The sequence below is a fragment of the Ceratotherium simum genome, chromosome 13 (genome assembly GCF_057802395.1).
Source record: "Ceratotherium simum simum isolate JZ-2026a chromosome 13, ASM5780239v1, whole genome shotgun sequence".
Classification (NCBI taxonomy): Eukaryota; Metazoa; Chordata; class Mammalia; order Perissodactyla; family Rhinocerotidae; genus Ceratotherium; species Ceratotherium simum.
In genome coordinates this window covers 55,623,209-55,646,388 of record NC_141912.1, presented here as the reverse complement: position 1 = coordinate 55,646,388, position 23,180 = coordinate 55,623,209, and the positions used below count along the sequence as shown (strand labels likewise).

At 39.0% G+C, this 23,180-nt stretch overlaps 1 protein-coding gene across 17 annotated transcripts in view; it reads left to right on the top strand.

Moving 5' to 3' along the window:
• Positions 1-23,180, top strand: part of DST (dystonin) — a 432,349-nt gene that overhangs the window by 190,852 nt on the left and 218,317 nt on the right. For all 17 annotated transcript variants that reach the window (XM_087438739.1, XM_087438737.1, XM_087438738.1 and 14 more), the window contains one exon: positions 22,956-23,045. In XM_087438739.1, coding sequence (XP_087294865.1) covers positions 22,956-23,045 — 90 coding nt within the window. The remainder of the gene's footprint in view (positions 1-22,955; positions 23,046-23,180) is intronic.

The following is a 23,180-nucleotide window of genomic DNA, read 5'->3' as shown; positions in this document are numbered from 1 at the left end:
AAACTCAATGTAAAAAATATCTCTAAACATCCTCAGTGACCAGTAATAGACACTTAATTGTGTTTTGATCTGAGGGTATATTATTAGTTTCCTATGGCTATTGTAACAGATTACACAAACTTGGTGACTTATAGCAATGAAATCTGTTCTCTCGCAGTTCTGGAGGTTGGAAGTCTGAAATCAGATTTTCTGGGCTGAAATCAAGGTGTTAGCAAAGCATGCTCCCTCCAGAGGATCTAAAGGAGAATCCTTTCCTTGCTTTTTTCAGCTTCTAGTGGCTGCCGGCATTCCCTGACTTGTAGCCGCACCATTCTAGTCTGCCTCTAGTGGTCACATTGCCTCCTCCTATTCTGTGTGTGTCAAGTTTCCCTCTGCTTCTCTTTTTTTTTTTTTTCTGGTGAGGAAGTTTAGCCCTGAGCTAACCTCTGTGCCCATCTTCCTCTAGTTTATATGTGGGACGCCTGCCACAGCGTGGCTTGATAAGCCGTGTGTCCATCCGCACCTGGGATATGAAGCTGCAAACCCTGGGCTGCCGAAGTGGAGTGTGCAAACTTAACGGCTATGCCACCAGGCCGGCTCCTGCCTCTTTTTTATAAGGACACTTGTGATTGGATTTATGGCCCACTGGGATAATCCAGGGTAATCTCCCCATCACAAAATTCCTAACACATCTGCAAAGACTCTTTTCCAAATAAGGCAATGTTCATAGTTTCCAGAGATTAGGACTGATGTCTTCGGGACTACCATTCAGCCTGCTACATGTATGAACGATTAAAACTGCCTGATATGAAACCACCTATGGCTTCATGGGACAGACCCTCCTCAGGCATTACCAAATTTCCACCAAAATCTTATGGAGATCTAGTTAGAGTCTATCAGAGATGGAATAGAAATAATTAGTGTTTTAGTAGGTGGGTGAACTAGGTGATATCTAAGATACTTTCCAAGACCAAGATTATAAAATTAAATGACTCTTTTAGATGACAAATTGTGTGAAATACTAGTTAATAGGGATAGACCAGAGATTTATTTTTATATTTTTAAACTGTTTGTTTGGAAATAATTTTAAACTCTACAAAGTTGCAAAAATAGGGGCCAGCCTGGTGGCGCAGCGATTAAGTGCACGTGCTCTACTTCGGTGGCCCGGGGTTCGCAGGTTCGGATCCCAGGCGTGCACCAACGCACCGCTTGTCAAGCCATGCTGTGGGGGCGTCCCATATAAAGTGGAGGAAGATGGGCATGGGTGTTAGCCCAGGGCCAGTCTTCCTCGGCAAAAAGAGGAGGATTGGCGACGGATGTTACTCAGGGCTCAACTTCCTCTCATACACACACAAAAAAGTTGCAAAAATAAAGATAGTGCAAGGAACACTGGTATAGGCTTTACCCAGATTGACCTCTTGTTAACGTTTACTCTGTTTGCTATATCATTTCCCCCACACCATGTGTGTGTATTTCTATACTTTTTAACCTGGACCATTTGAGGGTAAGTTATATGTACACCATGGCCCTTACTCCTAAATACTTCAGTATGTATTTCCCAAGAATAGGGATATTCTCCTTTATAACCATGCAGTTATCAACTTCTTACATTTACATTGATATAACACTTTAATCTCTTGCCCATATTCCAGTTTTGTTGATGTTTTATACTATTTTCCCCTGGGGCAGGATCCAGTTCATGGTCAAGTATTGCATTTAGTTGTCCTGTCTCTTTAATCTGCTTTAACTGGGAACAGTTTTCCAGCCTTTTTACAGACTTTTATGACATTAACATTTTTGAAGAATATCGAACAGGGGTTTATTTATATAGAATGGAAGATGAATTAATAGCAAAATACACTTTGAACTTAAAGTTATTTTATGACAAGAAGACAGACTTTTTCTTTTTCCCTATGAGAGTCATTTAGACAATCACAAGTGATTTTAGTATTTGTTGATAAAATAGTGAACTACTTTGTCAATTAAAAACACTAAAATTTTACTCAGTAATTTCATCAAATAACTTTAGTCCATTGTGTGCTCAATTATAATTTTTGTTTTTCTTGATTTCTGTATTTCTTATTATTGTTATTACTTCCATCCCCATCACTACCATTTATTGAATGCTTACTGTGTGCCAGATCCTGGACTAGCTACATAACATGTGATCTGATTTAATCTTTGTTTTATCAGTGACGAAACGGAGGCTCAGGGAGGATAAGTTATCTGCCCAGCATGAAGTAGCTAGAATATGTCAGAGCTGAGACTTGGTCCTTCTGACTCTATAGAAAAAGCTACATCAGACCACCCCATCATGCCACAATAGAAAGACACAGCGTTAAGGAATGGTCAAGAAGAAATGAAAAAGAAGTAGGGGGTGAAAAATAGCTGTGTACCTGGATATATGGCCTCTTTACTCAGCTCTCATTTCTCTCAGCATTTCCCTGCATACTTGAAGTCTTTGCTGTTACAGCTTGGCCTATTTATATGGCCATAAATTTTTATTTGCATTCTTCTCTAATCAGTATACTTTACAAGAATTTAGAGATATAGATAAAAGTATAGAAGAAGCTGAGCTGCATTCCTGAAGGTTGTTGTTTTAGCTGGGGAAGGGTACTGACTAAGGCATTTTCGAAGAAGAAAAAAAGTACACTTTGATCAGTGGTGCTAACATTCTAAATCATGTTGTAGAGGCCTTCACGTCAGGAGAAGCTTGTGCATTCTGTAGCAGGTGGATTAAAGCAGGAGACATTTGTAATTTAGTGCTAGACTCTAGGCTGCATGAGGACAGGGCCGTGTCTGTCTTATTAAAGAGTGTATCCCAGAACCTAGCATGGTGTCTGACACACTTCTGTTTTTCTCAGACCATACTGAGGAATTTGTTGCTTAATGAACAAATGTAAAACCAAATGAAACATCCCCTCTAGTTTATAATGTAGAACTATAACTACTATGATGGGGAAGTGAAAGGGTTGTTTTGGTGGGAATGAGATAAAAATTAGTCTGGAGGAAAATAAATTTATGATGATTTCCTTCTTTTAAAGCTGAATAGACCTATTTCCTTGTAGTTGTAGAAACTGAAGCCCGAAACAGGTCATGCTCAGCAGGGCCAGACTTAAGAATCATTCTTCTGAACGCTTTCCATGTTCTTTCCACTGTGTAATTCAGTTTTTCCATTTGTGGCTAGGTAGGAAGTTTACGCATCTTCATAGATGAGATTAATTCATTTATCAGAGGTTACTAATTAGCTTTGCCATGCTTATCCACTATTATTTTATTTTTATCAGTTTAGAATTTAGAAGAATATTAGCTCGAGCTAGATTCCTTGGAAATCCTCCAATAATATATTGATAGAATTAGTAGATTCTCTGTAGTCTTATTGCCTGTAGGGGAGGGAAAAAATCTTTTCCTTCTACCCTTCTAGGTTCTTGGCTTGGCTCTATAACAAAAGATAAATGAAAGAAAAACATACAAATGTGTTTAATAAAAGTTTTATGGGGGCCGGCCTGGTGGTGCAAGCGGTTAAGTGCACGCGCTCTGCTGCGGTGGCTTGGAGTTCGCCGGTTTGGATCCCGGGCGCGCACCGACGCATTGCTTGTCAGGCCATGCTGTGGCGGCGTCCCGTATAAAATGGAGGAAGATGGGCATGGATGTTAGCCCAGGGCCAGTCTTCCTCAGCAAAAAAAAAAAAAAAAAAAAAAGAGGAGGATTGGCAGATGTTAGCTCAGAGCTGATCTTCCTCACACACAAAAGAGTTTTATGTGATACGGGAGCCTTCGTAAGGAAATGAAGACCAGAAGACATGGTTAAACCTGAGTGTTTTTATACTAGATTTGATGAAAAGTGGAAAGTCATGGAAAAATGTGATAGGACCAAAGGGTGTGAGCCAAGAGTAATAAACTGGGGACACTTAGCAAGGCCTGTGTTCAGATTCTTCTCCATGTCCCTGTGTCTTCAGAGATAAGGCTGCTCTGTTCCTCCAGGTACGGGGAGGGCACCTCTCACGTGAAGGTCTTATGACCTGCTTCCGGGGAGAAGGAGGGGAGGGGAGTCAGAGAGTCCTTCCAGCACCTGTTCTTTCTCAAATTCCTTCAGCTTAAAATATTCGATATGCCAAGATCCTATATTTTGGGGATGCTTGTCCTGGACCCCGTGATGTGGATGTAGTTGGGTTTCTTTGAAGGTCTAAGATATTCCTTTCCATAGAATCAAGTAGAAAACGCTGTTTCCAGGCCCTAGTCAGGGTTTGCTGTACTACAAATCTGAAGGAGAATTCAGAAACTAGTTTTAAAGGGGCTGACAGAGGAAGCCAAGTAGCAAGGGAGGTGAAGGCAGTAATCAGGGAGGGATGAGAGGGCTGTGCTCTGCAGGGAGAGAATTTGATAATGAAAGTGGTCAGAGTGTGAAAGATAGCAGTTGGTCAAAGTGGACTTGCCTAGGAGTCTGGGAATTTTGCCCACATAATAGAGTCATTTGATTAATAAAGAAGAAATTTCTGTGTTGTGAAAAGGGGAAAGTGGGATGACTGAAGGGAAGCTGTTGAAGCTGAGAAAACTATTGCATATTTCTAAAAATGCTGAAATCAATGCCTGATGGCACTGAACTGTTGATTTACAGCGTGCTAACATATTCTGACACTGATGTTTGCTTAAAGATTTCTTATAAAAATTGTTCAAATACTCTTGTTTGTGATTAAAAAAGGACTCATGGAAATATATTACTAGTTTTCAAATAAAATTTAAGGAGACCATGGCATTCATTGTAAGATTAGTTTTTGATACAAAGTATTTACAGAGTCCTTATCATATGAATGAGGACTTTTATAAGTCATTTGTAGAGGCCTGCATTTCCCTATATGGTTGAAATACGTTGTAATGCTGGTCTTGCTCTTAGGCTAGCCCACTAGAGCTTATCTAGTGTACATCCTATTTTACAGGTAAGAGCTGAGGTCCTGAGATCGAGGAGCTGTAATACACTAGAAGAGAAAGAGTGGTCCCCTGTCCCCATCCCCAAATAGATTTAAGTTTCAAACCTTACTCTATTTCTCTGTCCATTCCTTAGAATTGCCCTCTTTTTCCTCCAGGGTCCCAGTGCATGTATGTATCCTCCTAAGATACTCTCTTTTCCAGAGTGTTCATGTTCCATCTTGGACTCTCAGGGCAGGTGGTCTCAAGCTAAGGTCAGGAGGAAAGCCTGATGGGCAGGACTGATGGGAACCTAACTTACCACAGTCCATAAATGATAGCGCACGCTTGCCATCCTGCTGGAAAATAAATCTCTGGTGGAATTTCAGACAGGTCCAAGAAAAAAAAATCAGTTGTGAGTAGGAAGGCCAGCAGGGAAGTAAGCTAGTCATGCCTGGAGTCTGCCCCGGTGGTTAGTTTTTCTAAGCTGTGCCTGCTTTTTGCAGCATGTTCCCTCACTGTACTTGGGAACTCAAGGAAGGTGGTTGAGAGCACAGCCTCTGGACCAAGCTGTTTGGACTCACGTCTCCCCTCGACTATTTACTGGAGGTGTGACCTTGAACCTTTCTAAGCCTTTGTTTTCTCATCTGTAAAACAGGGAGAATAGTGTCCTCTTTATATCTATAGATCCTTAAGATCATTAACAAGCTTCAGGTTTGTCCTCCTGTCTTCCATACCAGTGGCAGTTGTGATCTTGTTGTTTGCGCTTTTATGGGTTTGACTCATAATATTGCCTATCTGTTGAAAAGAGGAGGCTGCCCGTAATGTGCAGCTGTAGTGGTTTTGTAATAATATTACAGTAATGGATGCCAGTTAAATGGTGAACTCTGAAGAAAGGAACGTGTTTCTCGTGGTCTAGCCAAGGTTCACACTAACACCTTTTTTTTCCTCCCATGGGTATGACAGTTTGAGGTGAGATGCTCTGAGTGTTTGGCAGCTGGCTGGATTATTTGTGAGCCATCCCATCACTGGTTGAGTTTAGCCTAGGTAAAATAATTCACAGAGCAGTAGCCCAGGAGAGCTACTAACACAACATAGCATTTCAACCTTCTGCCTGAGCAGAGAACTGGCACTTATGTTTTCTAAAAGAACAGTATTTAAAAAAAAACACAAAAACCCTGATACTTGAAAATCTCCAAAAACAGTACAGCTTTAAAATCTCCAAAAAACCGTACAGCTTACAGAATTCTTGAAGAGTAGTGTAAAAATCTCATTTCTCAGATTTAAGTACAGTTATACCAGAAAGGTGCCCTGACAAGTTCTAAAAGTGGACATGTTTCCTATAGATCTGTTGTCTGAGTTAATGAATTTTAACGTTATCCTTCTTTTACCTAACAATTTGTTATTGTTCCCAAATGTTTAAACATCTTTTATTTTACATAAACTTAAAAAACATCAGAAACCATATTTGCAGATACTTTGATTTTACTGAGTATTGTATATGATAGAGCAATTTTAATGCTTCTTCTGGGTTGTTCAATTCCAAAGTTTTGTCTTGTAAATTTAATTTCTGATTAGTGCTTTCCTGCTGAATTTTAAAATTAATTTCCCATAGTTGACAAGATCAAATAGGAACATTTTTTGCAGAGGAGCAGCATTTTTCAGATCAGTTTCCCAGGAACACCAGCATTGTGAGATGCCCTGGAAAAAAAAAGGTTTCCATTGCCAGAAGGGTTTGGAAAGCAGCCTGCTCTGGTGGAAGAGATTTACAGTACACATTAGCATATTGAAGTCTGAGAACTGTGGTAAAGAACGCTGTTTAATCCAGTGTTTCACAAATTCACTGGGTCATGGATTCCTTTTATCAAAGAATTTCTGTTAACATCCCTTTGGGAAATCCTGCAGGAGAGTTTTAGAGTGACTGCTTTTAAGCAAATATAAATAATTTTGTGTTAATTCTAGTTACAGATTTGGACAGGATCTAGTTCATTTGGTTGTCATTGCAGGAATGTGTTCTCACAGCCTTTCTTGTGGGTCATTGATTTTCTAATTTGTGGACAACTTATACTTTTGGTCTACTTGAGTTGTAACTGAACTATTTCTTTCATTGTCTAGAATTTGCTTAAAATTATCCAGATAGATCATGAACCCTCTGGAACGTGCTTATCTTGGGCCAGCCTCCCAGAATGATATAAAAGACATATGGCAGCCCTTAAATATCTGGAGAAACTATTTTGTACCTTTTAAAAAAATTTTCTTATCAATCAGATACTTCCATTTACTTTATTTCATTTTCATGTGATACAGTTTTTATATTATACATTTCTTTTTCTAGCATGTTCTCTTTTTGTTTTTACATTTGAAATTTTTAAGATTGTTGAATTGAAGGCAGATAGTGCGTTGAAGGCGGTCTCCTAGATTATCAGAGCTGTAACAAGGGCGTGGGCAAAGTTATCTACGGTGTGGTCTCAGCTCTGTTTACATTATCTACCTGCCTTTCACCTCCCTGCCTTTGTACAAGTTGACCTGTTTACCTATTTGCTTACCTTTACAGTGTTTTTTCCTGTGTCGTAAGATAACTTATTTTCATCTTAACTATTTTCCGGTTTTTTTACAAGGAACGTGTATTGCTTTTATTATCAGATAAGAACAAGATAATGTTATTTTATAAAAACGTACTCTTTTCCATTCTTAACTTGCTATAGCAAGGAAAGGCAACTGGATAATTCATCTTTCCGGGAGTGAAGGGCTGATAATGACTAATGTACTGCTACTCCTAAGGGTATTTGTGTTTCAATCAAGGACTCTTGGAGGGGGTCTTACAAATATGTATGGCCTGAGGGCCAAATCCTGCCACGGTCTGTTTTTTGGTACAGCCCATGAGCTAAGAATTGTTTTTACATTTTTAAAGAATTGAAAACATCAAAAGAAGAATATTTTGGGACACATGAAAATTATATGAAATTCAGAATTCAGTGTCCATAAATAAAGTTGTCCTGAACCCAGCTACTCCCATTCACTTATGTGTTGTGGTGCCATGTGACCCTTAAAGCCAAAAATATTTACAATCTGGCTCTTTACAGAAAAAATTGGCTGACTGTCTCAGGGTCAGGTTTTGTATAAATTTAGGGTAAAGTTTTGTGTACATTCACTTAGTGGTGAGGAGTGACCTCTTGTGTTCCCCCTGAATCCATTTGTGAAGATGGCTTTCCTTTCCTGTGTGGAAGGCCAGCTCTGGTTCTGTGAATACAATTTTATATCATAGCTGCTTTTCTGAATGAGCTTCCCTCTGATTTATTTCACAAAATGGTATTTGAAAAGGCCACCTCAGTATATTGCTTTCCTACATAGGCAAAATTTTATTTCTGTGATAATTCTCGTTGAGTCAAGCTGTAGTCATGAAAGATATACTCATAGCAAACGCCACTTCAAATAAGTGTTCAATAAGTACGTGATGCTGATGTAAAGCTGAGGAAATACTTCCTCTGTCACTCACACTGGATCTGTTTCCTAACGAGGTCACTTGGTAACCCTTTAAATATTCTCTTCTGTTTGCTTTTCACTCTCTTAAAATATACCTTCTTTTTGATCTAGATTGAAGCTTTTCTAGTGGGTTGGCCTTACCAGCTTTTCCAGCTTTATTAGTATTATGATCGGTCCTTTTGTTTAATTAAGTGTTAGTTAACTATCTTTGGAACTATTTTTTAATAGATACAAGTCATGCATCCTTTTAAATGTATTTCACTTGTGTGTACTGGCCCATATTAGAACAGTCTAACATCCTGTCCTATATTCTGGGCACTGTTATTAATTCTTGTTGAATTGTGATGTTTCCCTGTGCAAACATTGCCACCACTCAATATCTTAAAGGGAGTGTGATTAAAATGTTTTTAACAGCTTTATTGACTTATGATTTGCACACCATAAAATTCACTTGTTTTAAGTGTATAGTTGAATGAACTTTAGTAAATTTACAGAGTTGTGCAACTATTACCACAGTCTAATTTTAGAATACTTCCATCACTCCAAAAAGAAACCTTGTGCCCGTTTGCCCTGTTTCCTTCTCTCCCTCCAGCCTAGGCAACCACTGATATACTTTCTGTCTCAATAGATTTGCCTTTTCTGGATCTTTCACATAAATAGGATCATATAATATATCTTCTTGTGTCTGGCTTCTTCCACTTAGCATTATGTTTTTGAGGTTTATCCATGTTACAGCATGTGTCTTCACTCCTTTTTATTGCCCAAGGATATAGTCTATGGATATATCACATTTTGTTTATCCACTTAACGGTTGATTGGCATTCGGTTTCCACTTTTTTGCTATTATGAACAATGCTGCTATAAATATAAATATACAAGTCTTTGTATGGACATATGCTTTCATTTCTCTTGGATATTTATCTAGGAGTGGAATTGCCAGGTCATATGGTAAATCTAGTTTAACATTTTAAGAAACTACCAAAATGTTTTCCAAAGTGGTCCTACCATTTTATATTTCAACTAGCAATGTGTGAGGGTTCCACTTTCTCTAAATCCTTGCTGATACTTGTTATTGTCTGTCTTTTTGATTTTAGCTATCCTAGTGGGAGTGAAATGCTATCTCATTGTGATTTTGCTTTGTATTTCTCTAATGACTGATGACGTTGAGCCTTTTTATTACGCTTATTGACCATTTGCATATCTTCTTTGGCGAATGTCTATTCAGATCTTTGCCTATTTTTAAATTGGGTTGTATGCCCTCTTATTATTGAGTTTTCTTTTCTCACTTATGCTTTTGGTGTCATACATAAGAAATCTTTGCCTAACCCAAGGTCACAAAGATTTACTCCTATGTTTACATTTAACAATTGTATAGCTTTAGCTCTTATGTTTAAATCTTTGTTCCATTTTAAGGAAAAGGTTCAAATGAATCCTTTTGCATGTGGATATTCAGTTTCCCAGCACCATTTGTTGAAAAGACCATCCTTTTTGCACTGAATTGCCTTTGTTCTTTTGTCAAAAACCTGTTGTCCATAAATGTATGATCTATTTTTGGACTCTATTGTTTTATCGATCCATATGTCTATTTTTATTAAAAATATTTCGATTCATTATTAAGTCTTGAAATTTGATTTCTCTGAACACCTTCCTGTCAGTCATTTATGAAACTAATTTAGCTGGTTGAGGGGAAATGCTTAGGAGGTTTGGCATGCAGAGATGGACGTTTCACATCTGTGTGTCAGTCATTCGGCAGCATATATTTAGTTCCAACTATGTGATAGGACATGATGCCAGGTACCAACTCTTACAGATGCCACGATGGGCCGTGGGGGCAAAGAGAAATCCCTTGCTAGGAAGTGGCTTGATGGAGTTGATGAATCTATTTCCTGAGTTTCTCTTTTCTCCTCATAAGTGGGCAGGCACTCAAGGGCTCACAGCTGAGGGCGTGGCTAAGGTCACTAATCTTTTATTTACTGAACAAATCTTTGAATATCTACTGTCTGAAAGGTACTGTGCAAAGCATAAGGCGTTTACAATGAGGACCTAAGACAGGGCCCTGTCCTTTTATAGGGGGCTTATGTTTATGTGTATCATGGACATAAAACTATTCTATAAGGAAAATGATGATTGGTGTCCTGGTATAAACCAAGGAATATGGGAGTGCGGAAGAGGGAAGCCACAGCCTGGATGACATTTCTGACCTTAAAGGAAAAGTAAGGTTTCACTAGCCAGAGGAAGAGTCTGAACAGAACAGCATTTCAGGTAAAAGGATTACACTGAGTGCAGGCAGAGAATATGTCAGTGGTGGTTTTAGAATGTGACCTCAACTCTTCAGCTGACCTTCTTTCAAATTCTCTTAGCCTTTGGGATTGGAAGTGAAACTCTACTGTTAGGGTGCTGGGACCTATGGATCTTGCAGTATATCCACAGCTGTGTCCTGTGGTCCAGCTCCAGAAATGTGGCCTCTGATTTGCTAGGTGGTACCTGGCTCAAGCCTACTTTTGGTGAAACATCGATTCAAAAGAGAGGGTGCTCAGAACAGGGGATGGAGAGAACATAACTTCCACTTAGGTTTTAGGCTTTAGTATGAGACTCAAACGTGGCATCTCCTCTGTGACTTGGTGGTGTATAACTGGGAGGACTAGCTGTTGAGCATTTGTGGTCCGCAGATCTCTACTGAGTAGACTGGAATCTGGAAATCTGGCAAAATTATAATGTTATTTAGGAAGTAATCACTTTGAAGAAATTGGTAGCATCTTGAAACGTTTTAATCCTCCAACAGAAGGTATAATTCTGTTGCAGAGATTAATTTTAACATTAGCATATATAACATCTGTTAATTTTTTTTCATTAAGTAATGAATGGAATAAATCTGTATTTATAATTTTATCCAAACATATCAGTTTCCCAGATATGTTTTATAGAGGTTTTATTTTGGAAAATATAAGTCATGGTACCGGGGACTTGGATTTTCATCTGGATTTAAGGAAACATTTTTTTAACAGGGAAGAGGTGCTAAGCATCAGCATGGATTCTAGCAGAGGCAGTGGAATCTCATCATCTGGGAATGTCTTTAAAAATAGTTTCGGTGTTCATCTCCCTGTGACAGTTGTCTTGATAATAATCCTGGGTTATATCAAAGGTTTAGGGAAGAGGATGCAACCAGTTGTTCTCAGTTGTATATTTGTAAGGAATTGAGGAAATGGGCTTATGTTTAAAGAAGAGTGAATTAGTTTGCGTATAAAGTGCTAGAGAGTATCAAGAGTATTATAAAAGCCTTAAAACTATAAAATATGCTATTGAGAGACCTGCACATTTTCTAATCCTTGGGAGTTAGAAAGAGATGAAGCAACCACTTGTGTCGTCCCCTCCCTCGGTTGTCTGTTGCTCTGGCCAATAATGCTCTGAAAGGGACACCAGGAAGTGCCCGTGGCGGAGTGACCAGAAGATATCGGCACTTGCCAGCTCCGCCTCCCCTGGAGCCTTGTTCCCGGGTGGATTTTATTACTTGTCTAGCACTCGCCCCTCTCTCTGCGGGCCTCGCTTCCTCCGCAGCCTGGAGCCTGACTCACATTATGACCTTTCCAGCCAGTGGCTCGCCCTTGGGTTGAGGGCTGGTGGAGCCATGCTAGACATCATACATGAAGTAGATGGAGTGACTTTTTGAGGGCTCGGCTAGTTCTTTGATTTTTTGGGTGCACCGAGATTGTAGCTATTTTTTTCCTATAAACAGCTATGTTGTTAAAGGCATTTTAAATGGTGCCAAAAGGAGAGAGAACAGTTCTTATTTGGGGCAAGTATCCACTTACTTGTTGAATCACTGTATAACAGGTCACGCATTGACAACCTATAGCATATTTGACGAAAGCCCCAAAGGAGGTAATTCAGCTCAGAAGTATTCAGTAAGCAGTTGCCACAACCAGCACTTGAATCAGAACTGTGAAGTACGTAGTTGAAATTTTTGTTTGTCGCTTTCCTATCCCTTTCCTGGGCTCTTCTCACCCCACTCACCAGCTGCTCCGTGTTAAAAGCTTTTGCTCTGGAATCCTACCATGCCCTGCACTGCAGAGCCTCCTTCAAACCACCCGCCCTCCAAAAAAATTATTCCATCTTATTGCCAACCATGATTAAGGTTTCTCGGTAATAGATGTTAAGAAGAAAATTAGTCTGATCAAGTGACCTGGCATTCAGTGGCAAGTGACTTATAGGTTGCTCTATCCCAGGAGCTATATTTATTTTCATACAGGAACTGAGTGTATTTACCTGAGTGCATCTCCAATTTCTTAAAGTTAATCTGAACCTGACTTATGATGTGTAGGTATAACCTTACCAGAGAGTCATTAGTGGGGATTTAGTGAGGAAATACACATTATTTTGAACTAGTTGTAAATTTTGGTTATGACTATAATTTAAATAAAGCTAATTTAAAATTATTTAAAGTAATTTTACATCATTTTTGTTGAAAAATGTGCACTATTCTGTTTCAAAACTTTTTCAGTAAAAGCTAGAATTTGAAAATGCAGTGGAATCTGTTTACAATGTTGGTGATAAAGGATGGCATTTGATGCTGTAGGTATGGACCACTTGTGTCGAACAGGCTTGTTTTATGTCTAGATACGTTTCTTAGGATTTGGCACAAATGAACTCATGTAGTACTTAGCTAATATAATAGTATTCTTAGTTGTCGTGATTTGTCTTGTTATATTGCTATAGCCACATATTTACATTTGTATCAAATTTGGTTAGAGGCGTAAAGTGATTATAATGCCCCCTTTCCCAGCTTTTTCTCTTTGTTGCCCAAATGGTAAGAAGGTAAGCAGAAAGAGAAAAAGGGTGAGCATAAAAATGCTAGTGATTGTTTCCTTCTCTTTTCCGTACGCCCTTATTGAAAACTACTCTTGATAGAGGGCACTTGCATGATCTTTTGAACTGATAAATGGTTGAAAGATTTATATAAGTAATGAGCTAGGAGGATCTTTGAAAACCTTTTAAAAGGTGAGACTCATCTCCTCCTGCCAAACGTCGCTGGGTTTTACCCTCAGTGACGGAATACTGGACAGAAACATCCTTCAGTCTCACCTAAAATCCCTCACCCCCTTTTGTAAAGACTCCATGAAATGGATGATGCTGATGTCTTTATAGACCAGTGCTCATTTGTTTGACACTGTAGTATGGAGGTTGTCTAGACCACATCTTTAATAAAAATTAACTCCAAAAAACAGTGGGTAGTCACAAAATAATTAACATGCAGAGTAATTGATTTCTGAATTTATTTTTCTCTTTCAGTTACATTATTTATAACTGCTCAGCACCAAGACCTGTACAGCTCTGCGAGTGATAAAGATCTACAGGCTAGAGGGAAAACCCATGCAAAAATAGATTTTTGTCTGTCTTCCTTGACAAAAGGGAAGAACTAGAAGGAGAGAGAGGATTCAAACCCAAATCCAAAACAAATTGCTACAGAAAAGAGTTACATACTTTAAAAATTTTTCAAATTGAAACAGCCTTTTAAAAATGTTCCTACGACCGTGATGCAACCGTCCAGAAGAGAATGTAGAAATTATCTAGGTGAAACCATGACTGAAATGCCCCCAAATCTTAAAATGTTTATCGGTAATATAAATGCTTTTATTTTATTTGACCACCTAGAGTTCCGCCTTGTAATGCAAGACTAGAGAAGACTTTTTGTTTTTGCTTGTGTTTTAAATTGATTGTAGGTTGTCAACCTGAAAATTTAGAAGAGAAATCTTTTTTGTTAAAGAACTAATCGGATCCAGTGTGAAGTAGGCAGATTATTTGTACTGCCCAGGGCCAACACTGATTTGTTTAAAAGTCTGCGTTACTTTATTCACCAATACCTTAAGATGTATGACAAATATCTTTATTTTATAGTTTAAAAAGACAGTAAGGGAGATGGATTATGTATGGCCTTAATGCTGACCTAACATATTGCCTAAAAAAAAGCATAACGACCTTTCTATTATATCAGATAAGGATGTGTCCCCATTATACTTACCTGTACCAATTTAGAATTCATGGTAATTTAGGTAGAATCTGAGCTGTAGATTTATTCTTTCACAACTCTTGAAGAAATAGTACTGAAATAAATTTGTAATAAACAAAACTGTTCAGATGAGGGAACTACCTAAGAGAATACATTGTTTTTAAGCATTTGTATGTATTTTAAAAGCATCAATTTACTACCAATAATTGATATGGTAATATATTGATAGATTATTTTTATTTATTTTTTGAAGTAGGACTTCTCAGAAGCTCTTGCAGGAGAATGTGGTAGCTTAGTTTTCATGAGTCTATTTGTTTGAAGTAAAAAAATTGCATTAAAAAACATTTTAATTCATAGTTGTCACTGAAGCTGACTGTCTTCCTTCTCTTCACCCTATTAGTGCAGGCATACACCTTGGAGATGATGTGGGTTTGGTTCCAGCCCACTGCAATAAAGCAAGTCACACAAATTTTTGGTTTCCCAGTGCATAGAAAAGTTACGTTTATACTATATTATAGTCTATTAAGTGTGTAATAGCATTACAACAGTGTGCATACATTAATTAAAAAATACTTTATTGGTAAAAAATGCTAACGGTCATCTGAGCCTTCAGCGAGTCGTAATCTTTTTGCTGGTGGAGGGTCTTGCCTTGATGTTGATGGCTGCTGACTGATGAGCCTGGTGGTTGCTGCAGGTGGGGTGGCTGTGGCAATTTTTTAAAATAAGACGACAATGAAGTTTGCTGTGTCAAATGACTCTTCCTTTCATGAAGGATTTCTCTGTAGCATGCAATGCTGTTTGATAGCATTTTACCTACAGTAGAACTTTCAAAATTGGAGTTAGTCCTCTCAAACCCTGCTGCTGCTTCATCAGCTAAGTTTATGTAATATTCTAAATCTAAATTTTTGTCATTTCCACAATCTTCAAAGTATCTTCACCAGGAGTAGATTCTATCTCAAGAAACTGCTTTCTTTGCTCATCCATAAGAAGCAACTCCTCATGCATTGAAGTTTTGTTACGAGATTGCAGCAATTCAGTCACATCTTCAGGCTTCGCTTCTAATTCTAATTCTCTTGCCGTTTCTACCACATCTGCAGTTACTTCCTCCACTCAAGTCCTGAACTCCTCCAAGTCATCCAGGAGGGTTGGAATCAGCTTCTTCCAAACTCCTGTTAATGTTGATATTTTGACCCCTTCCCGTCAATCGTGAATGTTCTTAATGGCATCTAGAATGGTGAATCCTTTCCAGAACGTTTTCAGTCTACTTTAACCAGATCCATCAGAGGAATCACTATCTATGGCATCTATAGCCTTATGAAGTGTATTTCCTGAATAATAAGAGTCAAGAATTGAAATTACTCTTTGATCTACGGGCTGCAGAATGGATGTTGTATTAGGATGCATGAAAACAACATTAATCTGGTTTTACATCTCCATCGGAGCTCTTGGGTGACCAGGTGCATTGTCAATGAGCAGTAATATTTTGTGTGTGTGTGTGTGTGAGAGGAAGATTAGCCCTGAGCTAACATCTCTTGCAAATCCTCCTCTTTTTGCTGAGGAAGATTGGCCCTGGGCTAATATCTGTGCCTATCTTCCTCTACTTTATATGGGACGCTGCCACAGCACAGCTTGATGAGCGGTGTGTAGGTCTGTGCCTGGGATCCAAACCCACGAACCCTGGACCGCTGAAGCAGAGCACGGAAACTTAACCACTATGCCACCGGGCTGGCCCCGATTTTGAAAGGAATCTTTTTTTCTGAGCGGTACGTCTGAAGAGTGGGCTTAAAATATTCAGTAAACCATGTTGTAAACAGATATGCTGTCATCCAGGCTTTGTAGTATTTATAGAGCACAGGCAGAGTAGATTTAGCATAATTCTTAAGGACCGTTGGATTTTCAGAATGGTAAATGAGCATTGGCTTCAACTTAAAGTCCCCAGCTGCATTAGCCCCTAACAAGAGAGTCAGCCTGTCCTTTGAAGCTTTGAAGCCAGGCATTGACTTCTCCTCTCCAGCTGTCAAAGTCCTAGATGGCATCTTCCTCCAATATGAGGCTGTTTTGTCTACATTGTAAATCTGTTGTCTAGTGTAGCCACCTTCATTCATTATCTCAGCTAGATCTTATGGAGAACTTGCTGCAGCTTCTACATCAGCACTTGCTGCCTCACTTTACACTGTTATGTTATGGAGATGGCTTCTCTCCTTAAACCTCATGAAGCAACCTCTGCTAGTTCCAGACTTTCCTTCTGCAGCTTCCTCACCTCTCTCAGCCTTCATAGAATTGAAGAGAGTTAGGGCCTTGCTCCTGATTAGGCTTTGGCATAAGGGAATGTTGTGGCTGGTTTGGTCTTCTATCCAGACCACTAGAACCTTCTCCACATCAGCAAGAAGGCTGTTTCACTTTCTTATCATTCGTGTGCTCACTGGAAGCGCTTTTAACTTCCTTCAAGAACTTTTCCTTTGCATTTACATCTTGGCTAACTGTTTGGCTCAAGAGGTCTAGCTTTTGGCCTATCTGGGCTCTTTTGACATGCCTTCCTCACTAAGCTTAATCATTTCTACCTTTTGATTTAAAGTGAGAGATGTGCAACTCTTCCTGTCACTTGAACATTTAGAGGCCATTATAGGGTTATTAACTGGCCTAGATTCAGTATTGTTGTCTCAGAGAATAGGGAGGTACGAGGAGAGGGAGAGAGATGGGGAAACGGCCAGTCCATAGAGCAGTCAGAACATATACAATATTTATCGATTAAGTTCACCATCTTATATGGGCGTGGTTTGTGGGGCCCCAAGACAATTACAATAGTAACATCAAAGCTCACTGATCACAGATCACCATAACAAATATAATAATGCAGTTACACGCTGCATAAAGACATTTTGGTCAACGGCAGACCACATATATGATGGTGGTCCCATGAGACCAGTACCCTACAGCCTGGGTGTGTAGTAGGCTGTATCTACCATCTAGGTTTGTGTAAGTGCACTCTATGATGTTCGCACAATGACGAAATTGCCTAATGACGCATTTCTCAGAATGTATCCTCATCGTTAAGTGAAGGATGGCTGTAATGAAAAAGTTTGAAATATTGGCAGAATTGCCAAAATGTGACAGACACAGGGGCCGGCCCCGTGGCTTAGCGGTTAAGTGCACGCGCTCCGCTACTGGTGGCCCGGGTTCGGATCCTGGGCACGCACCGACGCACCGCTTCTCCAGCCATGCTGAGGCCGCGTCCCACATACAGCAACTAGAAGGATGTGCAACTATGACATACAACTATCTACTGGGACTTTGGGGGCAAAAAGGAGGATTGGCAATAGATGTTAGCTCAGAGCCGGTCTTCCTCAGCAAAAAGAGGAGGATTAGCATGGATGTTAGCTCAGGGCTGATCTTCCTCACCAAAAAAAAAAAAAAAGTGACAGACACAAAGTGAGTAAGTGCTGTTGGAAAAATGGTGCCGATAGACTTGCTCGATGCAGGATTGCCACAAACCTTCAATTTGTAAAACACACAAAGTTATCAGCAAAGCACAATCAAACGAGGTATGCCTGTACAAGACAGTGAGATGATCTCATCTGAGACAAGCCTTCTTTTATTATTTATGTTCCTTTCTAAAGATAGCTGGTTGTTTTCCAGAACACCGTATCCTTTAGATGTAGGACTTCTTTAAGAGGACTGTGACTCCTTCTTGTGGCAGACATTTTGCTCCTTACCGTGTGCTGGGGTGTGAGCCTTCTGCCCAGGACTGGCTGATTGAATGTCCTCTCTATTTGCTTTTTCCTGAGGGACCTTTCCTCCATTATTGTGTGCAGATTGGACCCCCGGTGTCTTTATCTGTCTTTCGGGTTTGCTCAAGATAATGGGGAGGAGGTTTTTATGTTGGTCAGAGACGCTGTGTCCTTGTTCTGCTTAAAAGCCTGCAGCGGTTCTCTTTGCTTAGGAAACGTCAAAGCTTCTTCAAGTGGCTCGTGAAGCCGCCATGTCTCCCAGCCCACCTGTCCTCCCTCACCTCCCACCTCCCATTTCCCTGATTTCATGGACTGCTTTCTTCCTTGGAACTCACCGTACAGTTGCATCCTTGCGTTTTTTTGTTGTTGTTCTTGTCTTCCCTCCCCTTGGAATATTCCTGTCTTCTTTGCTGGGAGGACTTCTTAGACTCCAGACTCGGTTAAAGGTCCTCTCTGTTTCTGTCATCTCAGACTGCAGGCTTCAAGAGCCGGCACACTCTTGTTATTCATCTGTGTACCTTTAGAAGTTCAATGATACCCTGGCATATAATGGATGCTCAATATTTAGTGACCTGAATTGAACTGCAGCTGCATGGTAGCAGTAAGTTTAAATATGGGAAGTAAAATTTTTGTGGAATTTGTCTAGATTAATATCCACCGCTACAAAGTCAGGCTTTTGAAAAAGGCAGTGTTGAACGCTAAATAAACCATATGATGATCTTACCTTCAAAGCTGAATTCGATTTAGCCCATGAAAACCAAGCAATTATAAGTTAACAAAATAAAACTTTTAGAGTAGTATTTTTGATCATTTAAGCCATTTAGATGATACAGACCTGGCAGAATCTACTCTATTCTCTCTCACAAATAAATTTGAAATATTGCCTATGTCGTTGTCACCCGCGCCTTGTTTAGAATCCCCGTCCCCTTTTTCTGCTTTTTCCTTCCTTAGGATACTCTCTTAAGCAAAAGATTAGTGCCCTCTAGGGGTGAACTGCAGGCGCAGTGTAGTCGACACATCTTAAAAAGCACTGCAAAATTCTGGGACAATTGTATGACATGCCAGAAATGATGCTTCATCCTTATTATGTAATTCAAGTTATATAATCTAGTCCCAGAGTATCTCAGAGTGCTATCACCCTGCTCATCACTTCCTCTGGCACTATGTATTCTGACAGTGTTTTGTCCCACCGGGAGAAAATATCCAAAATGAGAAGAAAGAATGTTTTATTAAAAATTGAAAATGGAAGGTGACGACTGTGGGCGGTTAGTGTAGTCATCTGTGAAAGACAGTTGCAGGCCGAACGTCGGTGACTCAGACTTAGGACAAAATAAAAAGCTTTTCTGTGTCAGCTTAACTGTTTAATTCCTTCTTCTCTTTCCCCTAAATTGATCACTTGGTCAGATATTTTTCTAGAACCCCAATTATTTCCACTCGGCTTATCCACTACCACTCCTTCCCCATAATCTTGATTTTTGATTTTTAATCAACATTCTCTTTTATCCCATTCTTTTGTGGTGAGGAAAATGAGCCAATATTTATAAATCACTTAGCACTGGGTCACGTACCTAGTAATAACTCATCGTGTATGTATTTTTATTATTGTTAATAATGGTGACATTTGTTTTACATAGAATTCTGAAGATGATGATAATGATATCTTATATTTATGTAGCATTTTTCATATGGAGTACTTCTGTGGACCCTCAGAATAATCACCTAAAATAGGACAAATAGGCAGGATTACATGATAACCATTGCCTCAGGGTTTTTTCAAGCATTGCAGAAGTTAAATTAGTCTATTTCTGTATTTTCTTCTAAAATTTTAAAGAAATTAAGCCACAAGGCTTAAGAGTAGCTTTCCATTTTATGCATTTTCTTTTAAGTTGACACGTTGATTTTAAAAAATGATGATTTTATTTTCAGATCATAGAATTTTTATTCTCTAGTTTGAGCTAGAGGCTGTTTTCAAATGTTGATTTTGCAGGTGAGAAAATGGAGGCCTAGAGAGTTTAGGCAGCTGGTGCTAGTTTATGAGACCCGTGGCAGAAGCAAGACTAAAACGCAGGTCTCCTAATTCTTTTTCCCTCATATCATGTTTTCTCTTTTCTTAACTTGGTTTTGCGTGGCATAATATTATTATTCTCCTTCTCTAAACATGCCTAATTTAATTTTTCTTTATTGTTGCATAAATATGATGGTGAAAAATGACATGTGGTTTTAGAAAGTTGCCCTGATGCAGAAGGTTTAGTTCAGGCTGGCAAAGTTGTGAAATTGCCTTCCTATGAAATAAGTGTTCAGAATCACACTCCATCTTTAACCGTCCTCGAGTGAGAATGACATAGGAAGTGGATATGGAGTGAAATGTGACTCTGGCAGGTTGTGGGTGGGTATAGCAGACCAGAGAGCTCGGAATTCTCAGCACTGTGTGTTAGTTACTGAAATGGGAGGCCTCTTCCTGATCGGTGCTTGTCTTCCACTGCCCCTTCTGTGCTGAGGATGTCAGACCCTCACAATAAAGTCATTTATTTTGAGAGATTAAGCAGTTGGCTGAGGACCAGGAACTACATAATATTGTTTATATAAATGGGATCTCTTATGTTCCCGTTCAGGCTCTTTGAGAGTTAGGCTGCTTTCTGGTTACACTGGAGATGCACAGACAAGTACAGAGATTTAGGTGCATTGATGTGCATGGAATTCACATGCTGAGCTCTTTTGCCTTGTTTTTAAGTAGGGCCTTAGCCTTATGAATTAAACTCACGGCCTGGAAAGGGTTAAGTGAATTCTTACAGGGCTCTCATACGTGAATTTAAAATTAAGTATTAGTGCTCATTTCTAAAAGTTGCTTATCTGCCTGGATATAATAGTAGTAGGTGTATTCCTGAAAAGATCTTTGAAAATTGATTCATCTCTGAAATACAGTTGAAGCCTTGAGAGGATTATCATTTAATGGTATCCCAAGGTAAACATTCTAATGGAAGGAGTAATCCTTTCGTAACTTATTTGGATATTTATAGATTTTCTAAATAAGGATTGCCTAAAATGTTTTACGATATGCTCTTTTTTTTAAAAAAAATGAAGTATTTTTTAAGCTTTCTTTTACTGTTGTATAATTATCTTGTATCACCAAAGATTTAACTGATATTCCTTGGGAATTAGGAAATCAAAATAAGATGTCACTTCGTGAAGATGGGGACACTTGGTTAAAGAAATTTTTGACTCACTTTCAGTTTTACTGGCCATTTTATAGGTACTATTGACATTAGCAGTTACTTAGAGCTACTGAGCCTAAGTTTACTACTTATATTATTTGTAGTTGATGATGCATAGATGGATAATTGAATATTAGAAGGTTCTGTGACTTAGACAAAAAGTCCCAAAACACTGGGTATAGGAGCCGGTAAATTTGATTTGACGCTCTTAAGGGAATTTTTTCTTCATTAATCAAAAATATTTTCTGATACTAATAAAAGATACTGCAAAGTATGTATATAATCAACTAAGAGAATCAAGTTTAATGGCATTTAAACTACTTTTTTAGAATGAAAGACTTAACCATCAGAGATTTGCTTCCCATTTACATTAGTCCTTTTCTTGCTTATTGTTATGTAGTCAGATAGTTTTGATCCTATTTTAGATCTTTTTATTACGTTGTGCTGTGCATTCATTTGCCATTTTGGAAGTGCAAAGAAGATTGACTCATAACGTACAAAACCTTCAGAGTTTACTCCACAGAGTGACAAGCGTGTATGGCTTGTGACCCACGTGTGCTGTAGGTAGGCTTCTGGTCTGTGCCTCTTTCTGGACCACTTCTGTGGCTCCTTTCATGAGAGCACACAAAGCAATGCAGCCCAGAATCACCAAAGGATGAGAAAATGGAAATGTGCCAACCCACCGAGGAGCAGCCATCTTACTAGCCTGCTTTGACTTTTGTCTGTCTAGCACAAACCTCACAGGAGGCCAAGTATGTGCAGGAGATATTCCTACTTGGCCGACTGAACAAAGCTTTTGGGAGATCTTTGGTGGTTTGAGCTCTAAAATCGCCTGCTTAAATCAGGCCTGTGGAATGGAGGAAGATGCTGTTATAGGCTGAGTGTTAACTTTGTGCTAGTGTTAACGTGGTTGTGAAAACCCTCCTCCACAAGAAGACTTATGTTGTACAGAGGGAGGTTTGGGCAGAGCTCTTCTAACCTGATGTATACGAATTTTTAAATTTTGAAGTAACTATAGACTCACAGGAAGTTTCAAAAATAGTGCAGCGAGTCTCATGTACACTTCCCCCAGCTTATGTCTATGGGTTTTATTTATTTATTTTTTTAAATTTTTTTGTGAGGAAGATCAGCCCTGAGCTAACATCCATGGTAATCCTCCTCTTTTTGCTGAGGAAGACCGGCTCTGAGCTAACATTGTCTATGGGTTTTAAAAGTGTGGAGTGTGTCTGTCTGGCATCCTGGATCTTGTGGCACAAAGAGTAGAAAGAGAAACTGGGGTGAAAATCTTGCCCCTCTTGCTAAGGCGGCTCGGGTTGCTCTGTCAGGAATTGTGAGCAGGGTCATTGCCATTGCCTGTATTTAAAAAATTATAATCCCATGTCATTGTCCAGGCTTATATTTATTCTAGCATGTTAAAGATGTAATAATTCTGTTTGTCTTGAATTATTAATTTGCAATTTACTTGTTTTTAGTTTTTAGTTTTTAAATTTAGTTTTTAAGTAATGAGAGAATCAAAATTTAAAAATCGCTGCGTGAATGAACACCATATGAGGAGTGTTTTCCACTTGGCCCCTCTCTTGTTTCAGTTTTAAGGACGATCCTGGGTTCTAGGACTAAAAGTTTTAAATTGCTTTTCTCTGTGTAGGTTCGAAAACACGTGAACGACCTCTATGAAGACTTGAGAGATGGACACAATTTGATCTCTCTTTTAGAAGTTCTTTCAGGAGACACCTTGGTAAGTTTTAAATTTCCTAATTTACTTTGAAGAACATATAATCCTCTCTATATATGACCAGTATGTTTTCAGCACAGACTATTCAGATTTTTGCAACATTCATCTTTTGAGCTGTGAGTTCTGTCTGAAAAAGAA